This window comes from Macaca fascicularis, chromosome 7, assembly GCF_037993035.2.
Source record: "Macaca fascicularis isolate 582-1 chromosome 7, T2T-MFA8v1.1".
NCBI lineage: Eukaryota > Metazoa > Chordata > Mammalia > Primates > Cercopithecidae > Macaca > Macaca fascicularis.
The window spans coordinates 84,107,755-84,126,866 of record NC_088381.1 but is presented as its reverse complement, the minus strand read 5'-3'; the positions used below and the strand labels follow the sequence as shown (position 1 = coordinate 84,126,866).

The following is a 19,112-nucleotide window of genomic DNA, read 5'->3' as shown; positions in this document are numbered from 1 at the left end:
TTTCAGTCTGATTGCTGGCAACAGGCACCAGCCTTATGTGAGCACAAAACACTGTTCCCTGTAACTTCGTTGAAGGATTCTTTCTCCAGACTTAAGTAATTTTCTTACGCACATGCTAATCAGTATTCTGTCCCTAGACTTAAGGGTGTCCCTCTGCTAATCTCTTGGTTCCTCTGTCTCTGGAGCCTTCTCCTCTTCAGTAATTTGTTCTGTCAGTTCTAGTCACCTTGGTCTCCCCAAATTCTCAACTCTACTTCCTCAACTCAGGTAGTCCACTGGGGTAACTTCTGGGTGCCCTCTCCCTGTGCTGTTTCCTGGAAACTCTCTCAAAGCAATAAACTGGGGTGATTTATTTTTTCCATCTCTCAGGAATTGCTCTCTCATTGCTTGTCTTGTTTCTTGAAACCATTGTTTTATCCTTTGTTCTGTGGGCTGTTTATTTGTTTGTTTTGGGTTATTTCAGGCCAGAGGGTAAATGTAGTTACTATTACTTCATCTTGGCCAGAAGTAAAAGTTGTAACAACAGTTATTTGTTTTCTACCTCAGGGTCAGTTGGGCTTCAGCTGATTTAATCTGGGGTCATTGAGAACTGTTTGGGCTAAGCTAATTTCTACTGGACTTTATATATATATGTACATATAAATACATATGTATGTGCTAAGCTAATTTCTACTGGACTTTATATACGTACATATGTATGTGTATAATACACACATATACACATATACATTTATGTGTGTGTGTGTTTATATATACATGTGTATGTATGTGTGTATATGTATGTGTACATATATGTGTGTCCATATACATAAAGAAGGTTTAATTTAGTCGAAAGTAGAAATCAGCAGGTCAGTAGTAGCCACCATAATCTTGGGATATAATACTACTAATTTCAAAGAAATTATGGTATAGTGTTGAAATGTATATTTCTAAAAATAACTATGTAAATTATCATTTAACATCTTTGTTTTTTATTTTAAAATTAGAAGACAATGAATGTAAAACTATGCAAGAATCACAGGAAACCCACATATCCAACCACCTAGATGAAGTTGTTGCTGCTGTTAGCATCACTAATAGTAAGAAGTTCCAAAACAAGCTGCCTCAGACAGCACTATTCCAGCCTCCTCGAGAGAAACTCCACCTCTGTGAAGAGAAAGCAAAGTCTTATTCCAACAGTCACGAAGTAAGGAGACTTTTGTTTCTGTATTTCTACTCTGGGATTTGAGCTATAAGGTATAATCAAGAGAAGTAGAATGTTTTGGATTACATTCCTAATCTCAGCAGTTTGGTACAAGAGAGTGTGTAAGACAGTGCCTTTGTTACAACATGAATGAATGTAGTATCTCTAGGCTCCAAGCACAGCGGCTGGCACAGCCAACAACAAATATTTATTGAGGTCCCACTGTGTGCCAAGTCTGGGCACTGGGATACAACACAAACAAAGCAGATGAAGCTTCTGCTCTCATAGAGCTTATAATTCCTTATAATCTCAGATCTTGTTCTCTGCATGCTTCTTTCCCATTCTTTCCTTGAAAGTTTTACTCATTCACTAACTCATTCAGTAGGCATTTCTCTGTCACCTCTTATGTGTTGGGTCCTGTTCATCCATTCATCATAAATACCTATTGTATGCCTAATATGTGCCAGGTGCCATGTAGGTACCAGGGGCACAGAAAGAAAAGCCACAGTCTTTGTCTTGGAGGGACTCGGGATTTGGTTGGGAAGATAGATGGGGGACAGATAATGGTAGTCAGTTTGATAAGTTCTGTGAGAGCTCGAGTGACATAGATACAAAACAGAAAGGGGTGGGCAGTGAGCCTGGAGGTGGTAGAGGGACAGCAGGTAAAGCACACTTTCTTGGAATGGGAGTTACGTAGACTGCATTAGTAAACAGTGCTTAGGAGTTGGAAGGTGATGAAGAGGACCAAAATGTTCTGGACAGAGGTAGCAGATAGACAAGAGCCAAAGGTCTGAGGGAGTGCAGTCTGTTTGGAGAACTATAAGGAGCTGTCTGGGACTAATGTGTTAGTGACACAGGGCAAGATATGAAGCTGGATTATGGGCAGGAACTGAGGCCCAGAGGGCACTCAAGGCCTAGTGAAAGAGTTTTGATTTTCCCCTGAAGATGATGGAGGATTACCATGAGGTTATAAGTAGAAGCATGCCATGAGCAGGTTTGATTTTAAGAACAATCACTCCCATAGCTATGAAAGGTATGGACAAAAAAAGAGTGAAACTGGAAGAGGAGCATCAGTTAGGAGGATATTTGCAATAATCCTCCAATAATGAGGACCTGAACAACACGTGGCAGAGGCAATAGAAATGCTGAGCTCTTTTGAAAGGAATTTAGAAATGAAGTCAGTGGGACAGGACTGGATGACTGAGGGGACATAGGGAATGGGGATGTGAGAGTGAGAAAGATGGGGTGTGTAGAATTCCTACCACCCAAGGTCTGAGTCTGCTTGGATGATTGGAGACTTGCCCATGACCTTCATCAGTATAGTGAATACAGGAGAAAGACCAGGATTATAGAGAAAGAGCACAAATTTGGTTTTGAGGTTGTACTTGTTCATTATGCAACAGATACTCGGTACCTACTATTTGTAGGCTCTAGGCTGGCAGCCTTTCTCAACCAGACTTCTGCAAAAGAATTAAGCCCTCATGCCCAAAGGCATTTAACAAATGTAAAGAATTAACTTATTTTCTGTGTATCTAGAATGGTATTAAACATGTCGTTGTTCTGTGGTTCTGGTGAAGAATCCAGGATACAATGGTGAATAGGACAGACAAGGTACATACCCTGATGGACCTGAGAGGCGATCGACGTTGTAAATGGACCAGATCCTTATAGACTGTGATAAGTGCTAAGGAGGACATAGAGTGGCTCTCTCTTGGGTAGCGTGATCAGGGAGGGCCTCCAGGAAGATAAGGTGAGACCTGAGGAAGAGAAGGAGCCAGTGTGGAGGAGCTGAGGGAAAAGAGTTCTAGGGAGAGGAAATAGCACACATAAAGCTACAAGGTAGGCACAAGCAGGACATATTTGAAGCAAGGAGAAGAAGCTGCAAGCTGACATTAAACATAGTGAGAGAGGCTGTCAGTTCACTTACGGCCTTGCAGGTTTCAAGCTAAGTGCCCTGGAAGGCCTTAAAAATATTTCAGCAAGGTATTAACATGATGTAATTTACTTTTTAAAATATCAGGTTTTTGGTAATTTTGTATTTTAAAGTAATTTCTGACTTACAGAAAAGGCACAAGATTCACTCATTGTTAACATTTGCTGTGTTGCTTTGTTCTCTGACTCTCATTGTTTTTCTGAACTGAGAGTAAGTTATAGATATTATGGCCCTTTACCCCCAAATTCTTCAGTGTTTATTCCCTAAGAATAAAGCTATTCCCTTACATAGCCACGGTACAGTGATCGTAATTAGGAAATTAATGTCAGTATAATACTATTATCTAATCTGTAAACCTTGTTTATATTTCTTCTTAATAATGTCCTTTACAGAAAATAATCAGACCCATGGTTCAGTCTGTGAATTCATGCTAAATAGAGTTGTTATGTCTCTTTAGTCTCCTTTAATCTGAAACAGTTGCTTAACCTACTTTGTTTTTCATGATCTTGATATCTTGGAAATATGTACTCTAATTGTTTTGCAGAATATCTTTCCTTTTGAGTTTGTCTTATGCTTCCTCATGATTCTATTCAGATTGTACATTTGGAGCAGGAATACCACAGGTGTGACATGGGGCGCTCCTTAGTGCGTCCTGTCAGGAGGTGCAGAATGTCTATTTGTCTCGTGACAGTGATGCCAACCTTGAACATTTGGTTAAGGTGCTGTGTGGCAGGTTTCTTTACTGCAGAATTGCTATTTTTCCCTTTGTAATTAATAAGTATTTTGTGGGGAGATTCACTGAGACTATGTATATATTTAAAACTTCACTCCGTCAGTTTTAGTGTTCACTGATGATTTTCACCTGAATCAGTTATTACTATGATGTTTGTCACAGAGCCAGTCGCTGACTTCCACATGCTTTCAACATTTGTTTGTTGGCATTCTATTATAAGGAAGAGCTTTTCTTTCTTCACAGCTTATTTATCATTCATTTATTCCTATCAGTACGGGTTCAGGAAATTGTATTTTTCAAATACACTACAACCTATTGTTTTCTTGGAAGCTCAGATTATTCCATATCTGCCAATGGGAGACCCTTCAAGCTGACTCCTGAGTCCTCAATCCATCCCCTCATTGTTTAACCACTTCCTGATGCTACCACTTGCTGGTAAATCATCTCAACTTTCCAGCCTTATATTCCTTCATCTTTAAATTGAGGGGACCAGATTAGATTATTTCCAAGGCTCCTCCCAGTTTTGAAATTGCCTTGCTACTTCATACTTGTCTTCTGTCTGCCCCTTACCAATGCCTATTGCTAAAGCCACTGGGACTGGTAGAATAAAGGTTGGAAAACCAATAGGGATATTTGGACCATGCCTTATAACATAAGGAAGTGAAGGGAGGGCAAGCTGTTTCTTGTATACCTCTAACCCCGCTCAGGTCCTGAGAACCAAGGTTATTATCAGGGAAGCCCAACTCAGCCTGCACAGTCCCCTTTGCTGGAAATCTGTATTTGGGACAGATTCACTATCAAAACAGATCTCCCTCTTTTTTCTGTCTGGATTCCGTGATGTTGTCGTCATTTCCTTCTCTTTCATACACTGTAGTTGTTGTTCTCTTTCTCTCTCTCCAAAGAAGTCATTCCATAAACTTCCTGTGTCTAGAGGCAATAAAAAGGTGATTCCCAAAAGAAGTACAAACAGCCAGCTAACACATGAAGACGTTCAGCCTCATCAATTTGGGGGAAAAATGTGGACTAAATCCAGAAGAAATGGGCCAACTGACAAATTGACAAACTAAAACCAAAACAAAAATTCCACAATTTGTACTCGGTTCAACATAAGGGGCATTTCTGCTCACATATGATGTGTTGAAAGTATGAACTGGTGCAACCTCTTGGAGAGGTACTTCACCAATAGCTACTCACAGCCTCAGAATTTTGCATATCCTTTACACAACGATCCCATTTGGAGGAATTTATTTTGTGGGAATGTTTATGGGTGTGTGCAAAGGTATCCATACGGGATATTCAGTGAGTAAAAAATTTGCAGACACCTAAATGCCCAATAAAGAGTGGATTGAGTAATGCGGTTATGATATAATCATATAATAAAATACTGTAGAGCCATTCAAACTTATATCATAGAAGATGACATGAGAAGTTATTCATATATTGTTAAAACAGCAGACTGTAAACCTGCAAGTAGCTTATGAACCTATTTTTGAAAAAGAAAAAATAGCCAGGCGCAGTGGCTCACACCTGTAATCCCAGCACTTCGGGAGGCTGAGGCGGGCGGATCGTGAGGTCAGGAGATCGAGACCATCCTGGCTAACAAGGTGAAACCCTGTCTCTACTAAAAATACAAAAATTAGCCGGGCATGGTGGGGGGCGCCTATAGTCCTAGCTACTCGGGAGGCTGAGGCAGGAGAATGGCATGAACCCGGGAGGTGGAGCTTGTAGTGAGCGGAGATTGCACCACTGCACTCCAGCCTGGGTGACAGAATGAGACTCCGTCTCAAAAAAAAAACAAAGAAAAAAGAAAAAGAAAAAATATATAGATTCATAAAAATAAAGAATAAAGGGATATTTAGCTGCCTAGATATCTCTAGGGGGTAAACTTACTGGTGATTTTTAGTTTTTATCTTTTTGCTCGTCCGTATTTTGACAATGAGCATACATTATTTTTGCAGTAAGAAACATGTTACTATAGAAAAAAAATGCCACAGTCCATCTTCTTTCAGCACTTTATGGTGAGCATGTATTCCTTAGCTTCCTCCTGCTAGGTCACAAAAGTGACTCTTCTTTGGCCAACTGTCTGGCTGTGTATTTTTGTCTAGAAAAATGTTGTTTTAGGGTGAAGGTATTTCCAATGCATGGAGGAATTGTGTGGAAATGCAAGTCCTTTGAGCTTTGACATTGATGGGGGTGCATACTAGGGGCATCCTGGGTCTTCTCCACAACTCCATCGTTGTTCTTACCTTTCTTCCTCTGCTTTGACCCCTTCAGCTTTCTTTCTTCAGCCATCTCTCTTGCTGTTCTGACTATCTGCTGCTGCATAACACCCCAACAACTTAGTGTCTTAAAACAAAAAGAGCGATTCATTTTCTCATGAGCTTGCAGTTTTTGCAGAGCTCAGTGGGGTTTGCTCAGCTTTGTTCCACACAGCATCATCTGGTCTTGAAAGGTCTGGAGAATCTGGTGCCAAAATGGTTCACTTTCTATGTGGGTCTTTCTATGTGGGTCTTCTCTCCACGGGGCCATGTTGGCTTCCTCACAGCACTGTGGTTGGGTTCTGTATTAGTTTGTGGTGCTGACATAATAAAATTCCACACATGCTGTGGCTTAAAGAACAGAGTTTATTTCCTCACAGTTCTGGAGGCTGGAAGTCCAAGATCAAGGTGTGAGCAGGGCTTGATTTCATTCTAAAGCCTCTCTCCTTAGTTTGTAGATGACTGCCCTCTTGTTGTATTCTCACATGGTCATTTCTCCATGTGCATGCCCATCCCTGGTGTCTTTTCCTCTTCATATATAAGGATACCAGCAGTATTGGACTAGGGTCCGCCCTAACACCTTGTTTGAACTTAAATCACCTCTTTAAAGACCTCATCTCCAAAAACAGTTAAATTATAAGCTGCTGGGGGTTGGGACTTAAATATATAAATTCAGGGAGGTTGGGGAGGGGACACAGTTCAGCCCATAACAGGTTTCAAGTGTGAGTACCCAAGAAGAGACAGAAAGCAAAGCCACCAGTTCCTGTAGACTGTGGCCTGAAAATTGGTCCTGCATCATTTCCTCCAGGTTCTATTGGCCAAACAGTCATAAAGCCCAGATTCACAGGAAATGGGACATAGACCCCCATCTGTGGATGGAAGGAGTATCAGAGAATTTTGGAGCTGAAGGTTTTCGTTTGTTTGTTTGTTTGTTTGTTTTGAGATGGAGTCTCGCTGTGTTGCCCAGGCTGGAGTGCAGTGGTGCAATCTCGGCTCACTACAGACTCCGCCTCCCAGGTTCACACTGTTCTGCCTCAGCCTCCCAAGTAGCTGGGACAACAGATGCCCACCACCACGCTTGGCTAATTTGTTGTATTTTTAGTAGAGACTAAAAATACAGGGTTTCACCATGTTAGCCAGGATGGTCTCAATCTCTTGACCTCATGATCCACCCACCTCAGCCTCCCAAAGTGCTGGGATTACAGGTTTGAGCCACCGCGCCCGGCCTGGAACTGTGTTTTAAAACTACCAGCTTTGCTTTGAGGATATGGCTGCTCTGAGATCACCTCGAACTGGGAATCTAGTTTTCTGTTCTTTTTGTCCTAGCCCTGAATGAAAATGTGCTTCTCACTGCTTTAATCAACTCTGTAAGTCCTGCTGATCTCATTTGCTATGCTAGTGTAGACGGCTAAGGAGAGTTTTGAATTGAGAGCTAAAGTATAGTATTTGACAGCCTGGGCAACATGGCAAAACCCTATCTCTACCAAAAATACAAAAAATTAGCCAGGTGTGGTGGTGCACACCTGTGGTCCCAGCTGCTCAGGAAGCTGAGGTGGGAGGGTTGCTCGAGCCCACCCTGGAGGTCGAGGCTACAGTGAGCCAAGATTGTGCCACTGTACTCCAGCCTGGGTGACAGAGTGAGACCCTGTCTCTCTCTCTCTCTCTCTCTCTCTCTCTCTCTCTCTCTCACCCTAACCCTAACCCTGTCTCTCTCTCTCTCTCTCTCTCTCACACACACACACACACACACACACACACACAAAGTATAGTATTTGCGAACACTACCATTTGCCCCTGTTGTGCCTGCATATGGAGTAGCTGTTCATTGGTGGACAGCTGGGAAACCTAGAGAATGACTAGATGTCTGCTCTACTTTTTCTATTTTTTAAATTCTATTTCTTTTTTTCACCTTTAAATGTGCTATAAATTGTACTTCTTATGTTTATTGTCTATTTCATCTTACCAACTGTACACTTTACCACCCCAAATAGATCTTTGTCTGTTTTGTTCTCTGATACATCTCAAGTGCTTTGAACAATGTTTTGAACATAGTAGTCACTCAGTATTTATCAAAGGGATATAAAAGCACATTGATTTTGTGTTTTGTGACTCTTAAGTTTTAAGTTGTATAACTGGTAAGCCTGTTTTCTCTTCCTAACAGTACAAACAGGCCGTCCACGAGCTTGTGCGTTGCGTAGCACTGACAAGAATTTGCTATGGAGACTCACATTGGAAACTAGCAGAGGCACATGTTAATCTGGCTCAAGGCTACCTCCAGCTGAAAGGTAAGCTCGCCTTAGACTGAGGGTGATCAATTGGTTGATTTCTGCTGTTCTCCCCAAAATTTGATTCATACTTAATTCGAAGGATGGGGTTTTTTAATATTCTTCTTTCTAAATACCAAGAAGCCATTTCCTTTTAGAAAGAGTTGATAAAGTATATAACATGTAAACATTCAAAGGGGAAAAAGGGAAAAAATATTGTAACTTTTTTTTTTTATGATTTCAAAAGTAAGGTTCTTAGGAGAAAATTAATCTACAAAGAAGACTTTGTAGGAAAAAACCCAAGGTATGGAATAGGGGCCCAGAATGGGATTCATTCACACTTTTATTGGAGAATCTCTTGACTGTAAATAACTAAAAAATTTAAAAAGACTAACCCAAATTGACATAAACAAAAGTTTTTGGCTCATACAACTGAAAAATGCAAGAGAAAAACTTGCTTTAGATTTAGCCATATCCAGTGTTCAAACAATGTGACCAGGATTCAGTTTGTCTCTCTCCCACTGCTTGGCTCTGTTTTTCTTGGTATTTGCTCCATTCTTAGCCAGGCTTTGCCCACATAGTGGCAGCAAGACTGCCTGCAACTTTAGGCTTCCCTTATAAGCATTCCCAGGAGTAAAATAATGTCCCTCTACCAAAATCCTAGAATATGGGAAGGGTTCTAATTGAAACAACTTGGGTTGTATACCAAAGGCAAGGAGTAGTCTGATTGGCTAAACCTTCCTTTTGGATTCATTGGATCCTGAAGGAGAAGCAGGCCTTCGCCAAATCACATGGATTGGATGTGCAGGAGCCAGGCATCCCAAAAGGGAAACGGGAGACTGGGTGCAGGGAAGACAAAAACAATAGACACCGAGGATGTGATAATGGCTTCTACTTACTGACTGTGCAGCCCAAGACAAGATGGACAAGAGCATCTCTCTGCTCAGCTTCTTCGGCTGAAAAGTGATAATGATGGTGATGGTGATGCTAACTTTCCAGGGTTGGCCCAGTGAATAAAGAAAACAATAGAAGTGGAAAACACCAAATGCCAAGCATATTCTATACCAAGCATATTCATTATTGCCATCCAATCAATTTGGCCAAATCTGATTATAGACTTGTCCTACCTATCAGATCAAAGCTGTTAGAGACCTTGGAGATTATCTAGTTTAAACTCTGCCCTCCCACCCCGTTTTGTAGATTCAGGGAAAACAATGAGTCTGAGTTAGAACAGCTTACCCCATACCACACTGTTAATAAGTAGCTGATCTAAGACTCAGACCTAGGATTTCAATGCCAGTTTGTCCTGCCATCTGGGGTTTCAGATGATGCTTTTCTTATACAGCCTGCTGCCTCTCTGTGTGATAGTCCTTCTCAATTTAAAGTAAGAGTAGTATCTGCCATTTATTAAAGTCTCATTTGGTGCCAGGCATCATGTTACTTTCCATGCATAACCTTGTTCAGTCCTCACCACGGTCCTCAGAGGTGGGTATTTTTAATATCCCTGTTTACAGCTGAGAAAGCTGAGGCCAGCATTTTATAATAAGTGGTAGAGCAGGGGATCCATTCTGGGCAGTCTGACTTCAGAGCCAATGTTTTTTTTTTATGATTTCAAAAGTAAGGTTCTTAGGAGAAAATTGAACTTCACCCTATGCTGCCTCCAGTAAATTGAGTTCAGGTTCCTTCAGGGACTTGACACAGTTGAAAATACAGTCCACCATGCTTTGTGTAATATCACAAGCACAGGTGGCACTAATACATGTGTGTGCTTTTTAAAAATATGTAATAAGATAATATCGTGTAAGAATTCCCACATGAAAAGCATACCCTTGACTTTCTCCATTAGAAAATATATTCTTCCTGTTTTATAGACATAGGAACAGAATTAACTTCATATTTTGACAGGATTTTTTAGAGATGTGAGATACAATTTTGTGTAACTAAGAACATAAGACGGGGGCTGTGTGTATGTGAGTGGAAGTGGGTGTCAGTGTAAGGGAGGAGGATGGGAATACAGGGAAGTGCAAAGCCCTGAAGCTTTGCTGGCTTCAGTCCTCCCTTCCCACAGATTAACAAGCCCATGGAGGAACACTGGAACACACTGAGGAATTCGTTCTTAGTAGTAATTTTTTTTTTTTTTTTGCTCCATTTTGTTTCATATTAGTCTCTTACCACATAGGAATACGAAATTATCACACATTAATCTGTTACCTCACTGGAATTGTGTTTGTAAGTTTTTGTAGATATCAGATATGCATTATGTTAAAAAATAACTCTCTGACGTTGTAATTATAGGTGGGTGAGCTGAAGATTCAGAATTTTTAGTATTTCATTACGATTGCAGTTACACAGCCAGGATTAAAATTCGTGAATATTTTATTTCCTGCCCAGAATGCTGTAGTTCTTGTATTCAATTTGTTTCTTATAATTATATGTAACATATTTTACTTCTGATATTGGTGAAGTTTCAAAGTTGTTCAATTCCAGCTCATTCTGTTTATTTCTAAAAAGGCCATTGGGGGAAAATTTATCTTGAGTACTTGGTATAAAACACTTCTTTGGTTGTTACAGTCACGACAGTGTTTCATGCTGCCCAGATACATCTCCATGTGCCATTTGACAATATGTGAAGGAGACCTTGTTAGATTCTCAGACTGTAGAGAACTGTATTCCTGTCCAGTTGAGATGAAAGAGAAACTGAGACCTCTTTTTCTTTGTCCACAGGACTGTCACTGCAAGCGAAACAACATGCAGAAAAAGCCAAACAAATCCTCGCCAACTCCATTGTGCCTCCCTATAACGAGAATACAGATGTTTTCAAGTTTTCCATTGAGCTTTTCCATACCATGGGCAGAGCTTTACTCTCCCTTCACAAGTATCCTTTTGCCTCTAACTTTTACAAATAGAAATACTATTCATATAATACTTATATGCCAAGTAAAAAGCTGATGCTGATGGATGACTTAGGAAGTGTGATTGGAAGTATGGGAACCAAGGAAGTTCAGGACATGGGGTGTAGAATCTAGAACCAAGTGGAAAGTTTCCTGAACACAATTTAGTTTTAAGGAAGCTTCAGAGAATTTGACAAAAGCAGAGAGACTTTCAAAGGAGCTGCTACAATGTGGAAGGATTATAAAGGAAGAATGGATAGAAATTGAAGCACGGATCAGATTATCATTTGCACAGTAAGTTTCAAGTTTAGGATTTTGCTTACATGATGGCTGGAGGCTCTTTGCCAGTAGAATCTGTCTCAGGTAGGAGGAGCATCTCCATGAGGCTGCGGCTATGGCTTCTCCGGAGGCCACTGTGTAAAAGTAAAAGAGGAGCACAGTCATGTCAGAGCAGCCCCAACCAAGGCATCCATCAGTGACACTTTTCACTCTCTATGGAGTGCCCTCATATCCACCCTGGGTCCCAGAGTTCTGATCATTATTCTCTTGACTTTCTTTTTACCTGCTCTCCCTCCTCACCCCCAGCCCCTACACCCTTCTCTTCCTCCCTCCATTCCTTTTTTCCCTGCCCTGCTCTGGTCTAAAATGCTTCAACGGGTTGCTTTTATGATGAAAACCTAAAAGGAGAAAGATCTTAAACTATCTGAATCCATGATAATGAAAGGATTGTTCTTTGTTCCTCGCCTTACTCCATACTCACCAAGTAAACTCAGCTGGAAGAGATATGAAGAGAAGGTTCTGCATAGTTAGTACTTTTATCTCTCTCCAAAGGGCAACCTAAGCCAATTCCTCAGAGTATTGGGGTGACAAAGTTTGCCCACACTCTTTGGAAAGATGGACTTGTGCAGAGGAAAAGATGAAGAAAGGTCTGTGTTGGAAGAGGCAGAGAATCCCAGTTGACCTACATGGCTTCCCTCAGCCAAACCTGGAAGAGTTCAGTTTACCTTCCTAACTAGATTGTATGTGTAGGTTGATTCCCAAGACAACTCAGAGAACCCACGGAATCATTTTAAGAAAATTGCTAGGAAAGGGCCCCAGGAGAACACACCTAATGCTTCCATGTGAATGGAAAGTGGGAAGAACCAACTTTGACTCATCCAGTTAAAGGTATTTCTTTTGTGATCACAATTCCCCTTGTTCTTTTGTTTTTCTTGAGTGGTTTTTGAACTGCAAGTGCAGAGCTCATTCATCTGTGCAAATTCTCCGGTATGGATTTTTAAATTAATTTTTTCCCTTCATTTCTGATTTTTTCTCTCATTCTCCTACACACACATCATAGATAAATACTTTAATGATGGCTTATGTTTTTGAGTATGTATCTCTGAGTAACAAATAGTATTGTTTTACATATTTATGTGTTTAAAATTGCTATAAATTTGGCTGAGCACAGTGGCTCACACCTGTAACCCCAGCACTTTGGGAGGCTGAGGCAGGTGGATCACAAAGTCAGGAGTTCAAGACCAGCCTTGCCAACATGGTGAAACCCCATCTCTACTTAAAAATACAAAAATTAGCTGAGCATGGTGGCGCATGCCTGTAATCCCAGCTACTCAGGAGGCTGAGGCAGGAGAAATTGCTTGAACCTGGGAGGCAGAGGCTGCAATGAGCCGAGACCTCACCACTGCACTTCAGCCTGGGCGACCGAGTAGGACTCTGTCTCAAACAAAAAGAATGGAAGAAAGGAAGAAAGGGGCGGGGGGGGTGGGAGAGAGAGAAAGAGAAAGAGAGAAAGAAAGAGAAAATTCCTATAAATTTGTAGCATATGTGTCATTCTGCTTGTTACTGTTTTCCACTCAACATGTTTTGATTGTTGCCTGGATTTTAGTTCATTGCTTCTGGTTCCTGTATAATTCTCCATAAAATGCATTTGTTGCGTTTTGTTTGTCCATCCTCCTAACAATAGACATTCAGCTTGTCCCCAGCTCTCTGCTGCCACAGCAGTGCTGCCATGACCATTCTTACACAGCTTCACTTATATGGCTAAGCGACACTTTTTCTAAGGTTTATATCCCAGGGGTGGTATTGCTTTTCTGAGGTTTATATTCCAGGGGTGGTACTGAGTACAAACAAACTTTAAGTGCACCAAGCACCAGCCAACCACGACACCCATCTGCATTTGCATTCCCACTTGCAGAGCGGGTGGGTTCCTAGCACACCCCTGGCAATATTTGACATTGTTGATCTTTGCCAACCTGGTGCATATAACGTGCTATCTAATTATTTAAGTTCTGTTTATATTTCTCCTATTAGTGAGTTTGAATACTTTTCATATACATCTTAGCCACTTGGGATTCTCCTTCTATGAATTGCCTGTTAGTATTCCTTCTCATTTTTATTTTACAGTTTCCTGTACCTTTCCTATTGATAATCAGGGTTTTCTTGTATATTATAAATATTAATGATATAAATATTTTCTTATATCTATTGCCCACTTATTAATTTTGTCTATGGTGTTCTTCATGGCTTAGAAATTATTATTATTTTGCTTCACTCAAATCCATTCATTTTCACCTTATGATTTATGCTCTGGGAGTCTGGTTAGAAAGTCTTTTCCAGCTAAATATCAAAAATATTCTCTAAAATTTCCTTCCAAGACCTACTTTAACTCTACTCCGTATATTTTATCATGAAGCGTTAGCACTGTCATAACTTCTTAGTATTTCATAACTCCATTTATAAATTATTCTTTAGTCCAAGGATTATTCAATGATGTGTGTTTTGGTTTGCAGTTATGAGAGTTTTCAAGATATCTTGATGTTACTGATTTTTAATTGTATTGCGTTGTTATATATATCCTGAAGCTATTTTGTTGGGGTGAGAGGAGGAGAGTTTAACAGCTTCATATCTTCTTAACCTATCACTTTATTGGTTAGTTGACCTTGTCCTTTTTTGTCTCCTACATCTATTCTGTCTGATATTATATCCTAGCTCTCTTTTAGTATATATTTTCCTACAATACCTTTTAAAAAATATTTATTTGGGTTTAAATTTCCTTTTCTCCTACCAATTTTATGTCCCTTTCTTTTTCCTTACTTGCTTTCTTTTAGATTAATTAAATATTTCTGTCATTCCATTTTATACCCATTAATTTGCAGGTTATACACTCTTTTCTCTTGTTTTTTCTTTTATTTCTTCTTTTCTTTGTTGTATACAGGGTCTCACTCTAGAGTACAGTGATGGGTTCATGGCTCACAGCAGCTTCAACCTCCCTGGGCTCAAGCAATCCTCTTATCTCAGCCTCCTGAGTAGCTTGGACTCCAGGTGTGTGCCACCACACCCAGCTAACTTTTTGTATTTTTTGTAGAGATGAGATTTCACTATGTTGCCCAGTCTGATCTTGAACTCCTGGGCTCAAGCAGTCCACCCACTTTGGCCTCCCAAAATGCTGGGATTACAGGTATGAGCCACCATGCCTGGCTTTGTTATTTTCTTTTTATTCTAGTAGTTACCATGGAGTTTGTCATTTATATCCCTGATTTATTAGAATCTAAGTGTAAATTAATCATTTAACCACTTCCTGAACAATGCAAGGACCTTTGAGCATGCCAGCACTCTTTATTCTCTCTGCTTGGTGCTGTGTTGTCCTGTATTTAAATCATCGTGTATCTTATACTGCAGACAATATGTGTAATACATATAACTGACAAAGGGCTTGTATTTGAAATCTATAAAGAACCCTTATGTATCAGTTAAACAAACACACATAACTGGATAGAAAGATGGGCAGGAGGCTGGGCGCAGTGGCTCATGCCTGTAATCCCAGCACTTTGGGAGGCCAAGATGGGTGGAACACCTGAGGTCAGGAGTTCAAGACAGCCTGGCCAACGTGGAGAGACCCTGTCTCTACCAAAAATACAAAAATTAGCTAGGTGTGGTGGCGGGTGCCTGTAATCCCAGCTACTTGGGAGGCTGAGGCAGAAGAATTGCTTGAACCCGGGAGGCAGAGGTTGTGGTGAGCCAAGATTGTGCCATTGCACTCCACCCTGGGCAACAAGAGCAAAACTCCGTCTCAAAAAAAAAAAAAAAAAAAAAAAGAAGAAAGAAAAGAAAGAGAAAGATGGGCAGGAAACTTCTCCCAAAAAAAGAACACCCACATAGCAAATAAACCTATCAAAAGGTGTTCTAACTCATCAGTCATCAGAAAATGAAAACTAGAATCATAAGATATGGCTGGGTGTGGTGGCTCATACCTGTAATCCCAGCCCTTTGAGAGGCTGAGGCAGAAGGATAACTTGAGCCCTGGAACTCAAGACCAGCCTGGGCAAGATGGGGAGACCCCCATCTCTGCAAAAATATTTTTTAAATTATCCAAGTGTGGTGGTGCTCACCTGTAGTCCTAGCTACTCAGGAGACTCAGGTGGGAGGATCTCTTGAGCTCAGGAATTTGAGTTTGCAGTGAGCTATGCGACACCACTGCACTCCAGCCTGGATGACAAAGCAAGACTGTGTCTCTTTAAATTAATAAATAAATAAAATCATAAGATACTATTACATTCCCACTAGATTGGCTAAAAAAAATTTTAAGACTAATAAAACCAAATATTTGGAAGTATGTGGTTCTCTGATATGCTCTTTCATATACCATTATTTCAAATACATTTGGTGTAACTACTTTAGAAAACTATTTGGCATTGTCTCCTAAATTTGAACATTTGCATACCCTTTGATCCAGTAGTATCACTACTAAATTATATGCCCAACATATGCATGTTTTCACCGAAAGACATAGCCAAGAATGTTCAAAGCTACATTATTTGTAATAGCCAAGAGTTGGAAACAGCCTAAAGGTTCAACAAAAGTAAAACAGAAAAAATGTGATCTGTTAATATAAATAAAATGATTAAAACTACTCCTAAGCTTAACAGCTTGAATGGCTCTCACAAACAATGTTTAGTGAAAGAAGCCAGATGCAAAAGAATCATACTGTACGATTCCATTTATATAACTGGAGGAGGAAGAAGGTCGTTAGTGACTGGGAGGGCTTTACCAGTCCAGAATCCCTTCCTGCCAAAAGTTAGGTATTCTGTCTTATAAGATAGGAAATACACAATTCAGACATCCAAGATATAATATTTATTGCATTTGTTGAGACCTGATTAATATATCAGTATTTAATATTGAGCGGTGTTGCTGTGAAAAAGAGTAAATGATCCTCTGGCACCTCCTCTGAGTGCCTTCCAAATTAGCAGTACCAAGCCTTGCCAGCAGATGGCGGGCTCTGTACACATCTGGGCTGAATAGCCAAGGCGCATTTAAGTTAATCTTCCAGACTATTCTACAAAGTTACTTTTGTGTTTAACCAAGTTGTTTCAAAGTTTGCTACTTCTTTTCATCCTAATTCTTCACCCTGATATAATCACCGCAATGTGCATGCTTAAACTATAATTTTCATTCAATTACTTTGCTTTGTTTCCTTATTGAAATGTATTTTGTCCAAATCGATCTGTTTTAGAAATTAACACGGTGTTTTGGGTCTATGCACTTCTGTAGTTACAGTTGAACCGTGAGGGCCTTTTCTTTTGCCAGGTCTTGGAAGTGGAAGGCCAAGATAATTTCACAGGCAGCGCTCATAGGATTTATGTTCCTCTTTTTCTTTTTTTTTTTTTTTTTTTTTGGAGATAGGGTCTTAACTTTGTTGCTCTGTCTGGAGTGCAGTTTCACAGTGACAGCTCACAGCAGCCTTGACCTCCTGGGCTCAAGCAGTCCTCCCCTCTCAGCCTCTTGAGGAGCTGGGACTACAGGCATGTGCCACTGCACCCAGCTAATGTTATTTTTTTTTGTAGAGACAGGGTCTCACTACTATATTGCCCAGGCTAGGCTCAAGCGATCCTCCTGTCTCGGCCTCCCAAAGTGTTAGAATTACAGGCGTGAGCCACTGCACTCAGTCCTATGTCCCTCTTAAAAGGATATCTTTTAGTGTATCCTCTTCCTCCTCCTGCCTGTCCTTTTATGGTGCCCGTCGCAACAGCCCAGTGCCTTTCTCCTTGGGCTGACAGATAAGTGCTGTGCTGCAGGGTGACTCATGCTCCATGCCTCCCATCCCTGACTATGGCCTGAAACTTCTCCCTTTCTTCCTCTCCTCTGTTCCAGCACTACTTCATACATTAATGGTTTGTTAACTTTGGAGAGTGAATCCAAATCATGTATTCCTGTGTGCACAGTTATATGTCTTTAAATCTGGTAAGGAAAGTCACTTGCAAAAATGGGCAAATTTATCCCCAGTGTCGAGAATTATTTTCTATCCTGGTTACTGATAGAAGCCCAGAGAGAAATAGTTGACTTTGTATATACAGGCATACGCCGTTGCACATGCATGCACAGACACACACACACACACACACACCCCTCTTTAAATTATCTTTCTGTGCACCATGATGATGATGATCTGTTGAGACTATTGCTCCAGAACATGTGATTTTCCCCCAGCTCTCTCTGACTGCTTGACATGTCCTTGAAGTCTCCCACAGCTTGTCCAGCGAACACTTTGCCTGGCATGACTGTGCTGAACTAACTCAGGAATGAGTAAACACTTTTATTTCCTCAAACCATCAACAAGACACCTCCCAGGTATTTCTAAGCAGTGTGCCATGGTGTCATTAACAATGTAGGCTTTGGGCCTGCTATGGTGGTTCATGCCTGTAATCCCAACACTGGGAGGCTGAGATGGGAGGATCGCTTGAGGCCAGGAGTTTGAGACCAGCCTGGTCAACATAGTGAGACCCCATCTCTATTTAAAAAAAAAAAAATGTAGTCTTTGAAGTCAGAAGCCCTGGGTTCAAATCAGTGTTCATTCAAAATTCCCAGCTGTAGAACTTGGGCAGATCTCGTGCTTCCCGGGAGCCTCACTCTCCTCTCCTGTTGAAGTGGGAATAATAAGACCTCCAGGGGTTGCTGTGACAATTAAAAAGATTTTACTTTAAAGAATCTAGGTGCATGGGAGACCCTCAGAAACAAGCAAGAAAGCAAGAAAAGGGCAACTATAATTATCATTACGATCTAATTGAACATTTTGCTTTCTGCTGTTTCATCTCAGAGGTGATTTTAAATCAAGTACTTATATCACATATTAAGGTTTTGTACTTCAAGACTGCCCTTGGTGTGCAATTTTTTTCTGCATTTTTTCCCTATACCCTGAGAAGGCTACATTTTGTTTTCTTTGCTCTCCTGAATCATCTAAGCTAAAATCAGATAAGTACATACTTAACTTCTTTTTTTAAAAAACAGTCTCTATCACCCAGGCTGGAGTGCAGTGGCATGATCTTGGCTCACTGCAACCTCCACCTCCCAGGTTCAAGCAATTCTCCTGCCTCAGCCTCCCGAGTGGCTGGGATTATAGATGTGTGCCACCACGCCCGGGTTAATTTTTGTATTTTTAGTAGAGACAGGGTTTCACCATGTTGACCAGGCTGGTCTCAAACTCCTGGCCTCAAGTGATCCACCTGCTTCGGCCTCCCAAAGTGCTGGGATTACAGGCATGAGCCACTGCACCCAGCCTGTATATGCTTATTTCCTTAAGCTTGATTTTCTTTGTCTTGCTCTCTCTTGATTCAGTGAAGTCATGAGATTTGGAAAGTGATTCTAACACAAGTTTTCCAAAGGGAAAGGGGAGGGGAAGGTTTCTCCCTTAACTCATACTTCCTAGGAGGGAGGAGAAGATAATGGAGAAGTGATATGGCAAGGGGAGCAGAGTACGTATCTACCTGCCATCACCTTGTTAAGATGATGGGGTTCTACTTAGTTCCATAAGCTGCTCCAGAAATGCTTCCCAGTGGAATTTTTGATACTTCAGT

General features: G+C 40.8%; 1 protein-coding gene across 11 annotated transcripts in view; it reads left to right on the top strand.

Annotated features, from left to right (window-relative positions):
- The window catches only part of TTC23 (tetratricopeptide repeat domain 23), a 115,955-nt gene that overhangs the window by 20,635 nt on the left and 76,208 nt on the right, over nucleotides 1-19,112 (top strand). For 9 of the 11 annotated variants that reach the window (XM_045396028.3, XM_045396026.3, XM_005560585.4 and 6 more), the window contains exons 2-5: nucleotides 987-1,186; nucleotides 8,269-8,392; nucleotides 11,096-11,246; nucleotides 11,431-11,556. In XM_045396028.3, coding sequence (XP_045251963.2) covers nucleotides 1,007-1,186; nucleotides 8,269-8,392; nucleotides 11,096-11,246; nucleotides 11,431-11,556 — 581 coding nt within the window. In that variant the 5' untranslated portion in view covers nucleotides 987-1,006. The remainder of the gene's footprint in view (nucleotides 1-986; nucleotides 1,187-8,268; nucleotides 8,393-11,095; nucleotides 11,247-11,430; nucleotides 11,557-19,112) is intronic. The other 2 variants (XM_073996808.1, XM_005560582.4) reach the window with 1 other exon arrangement.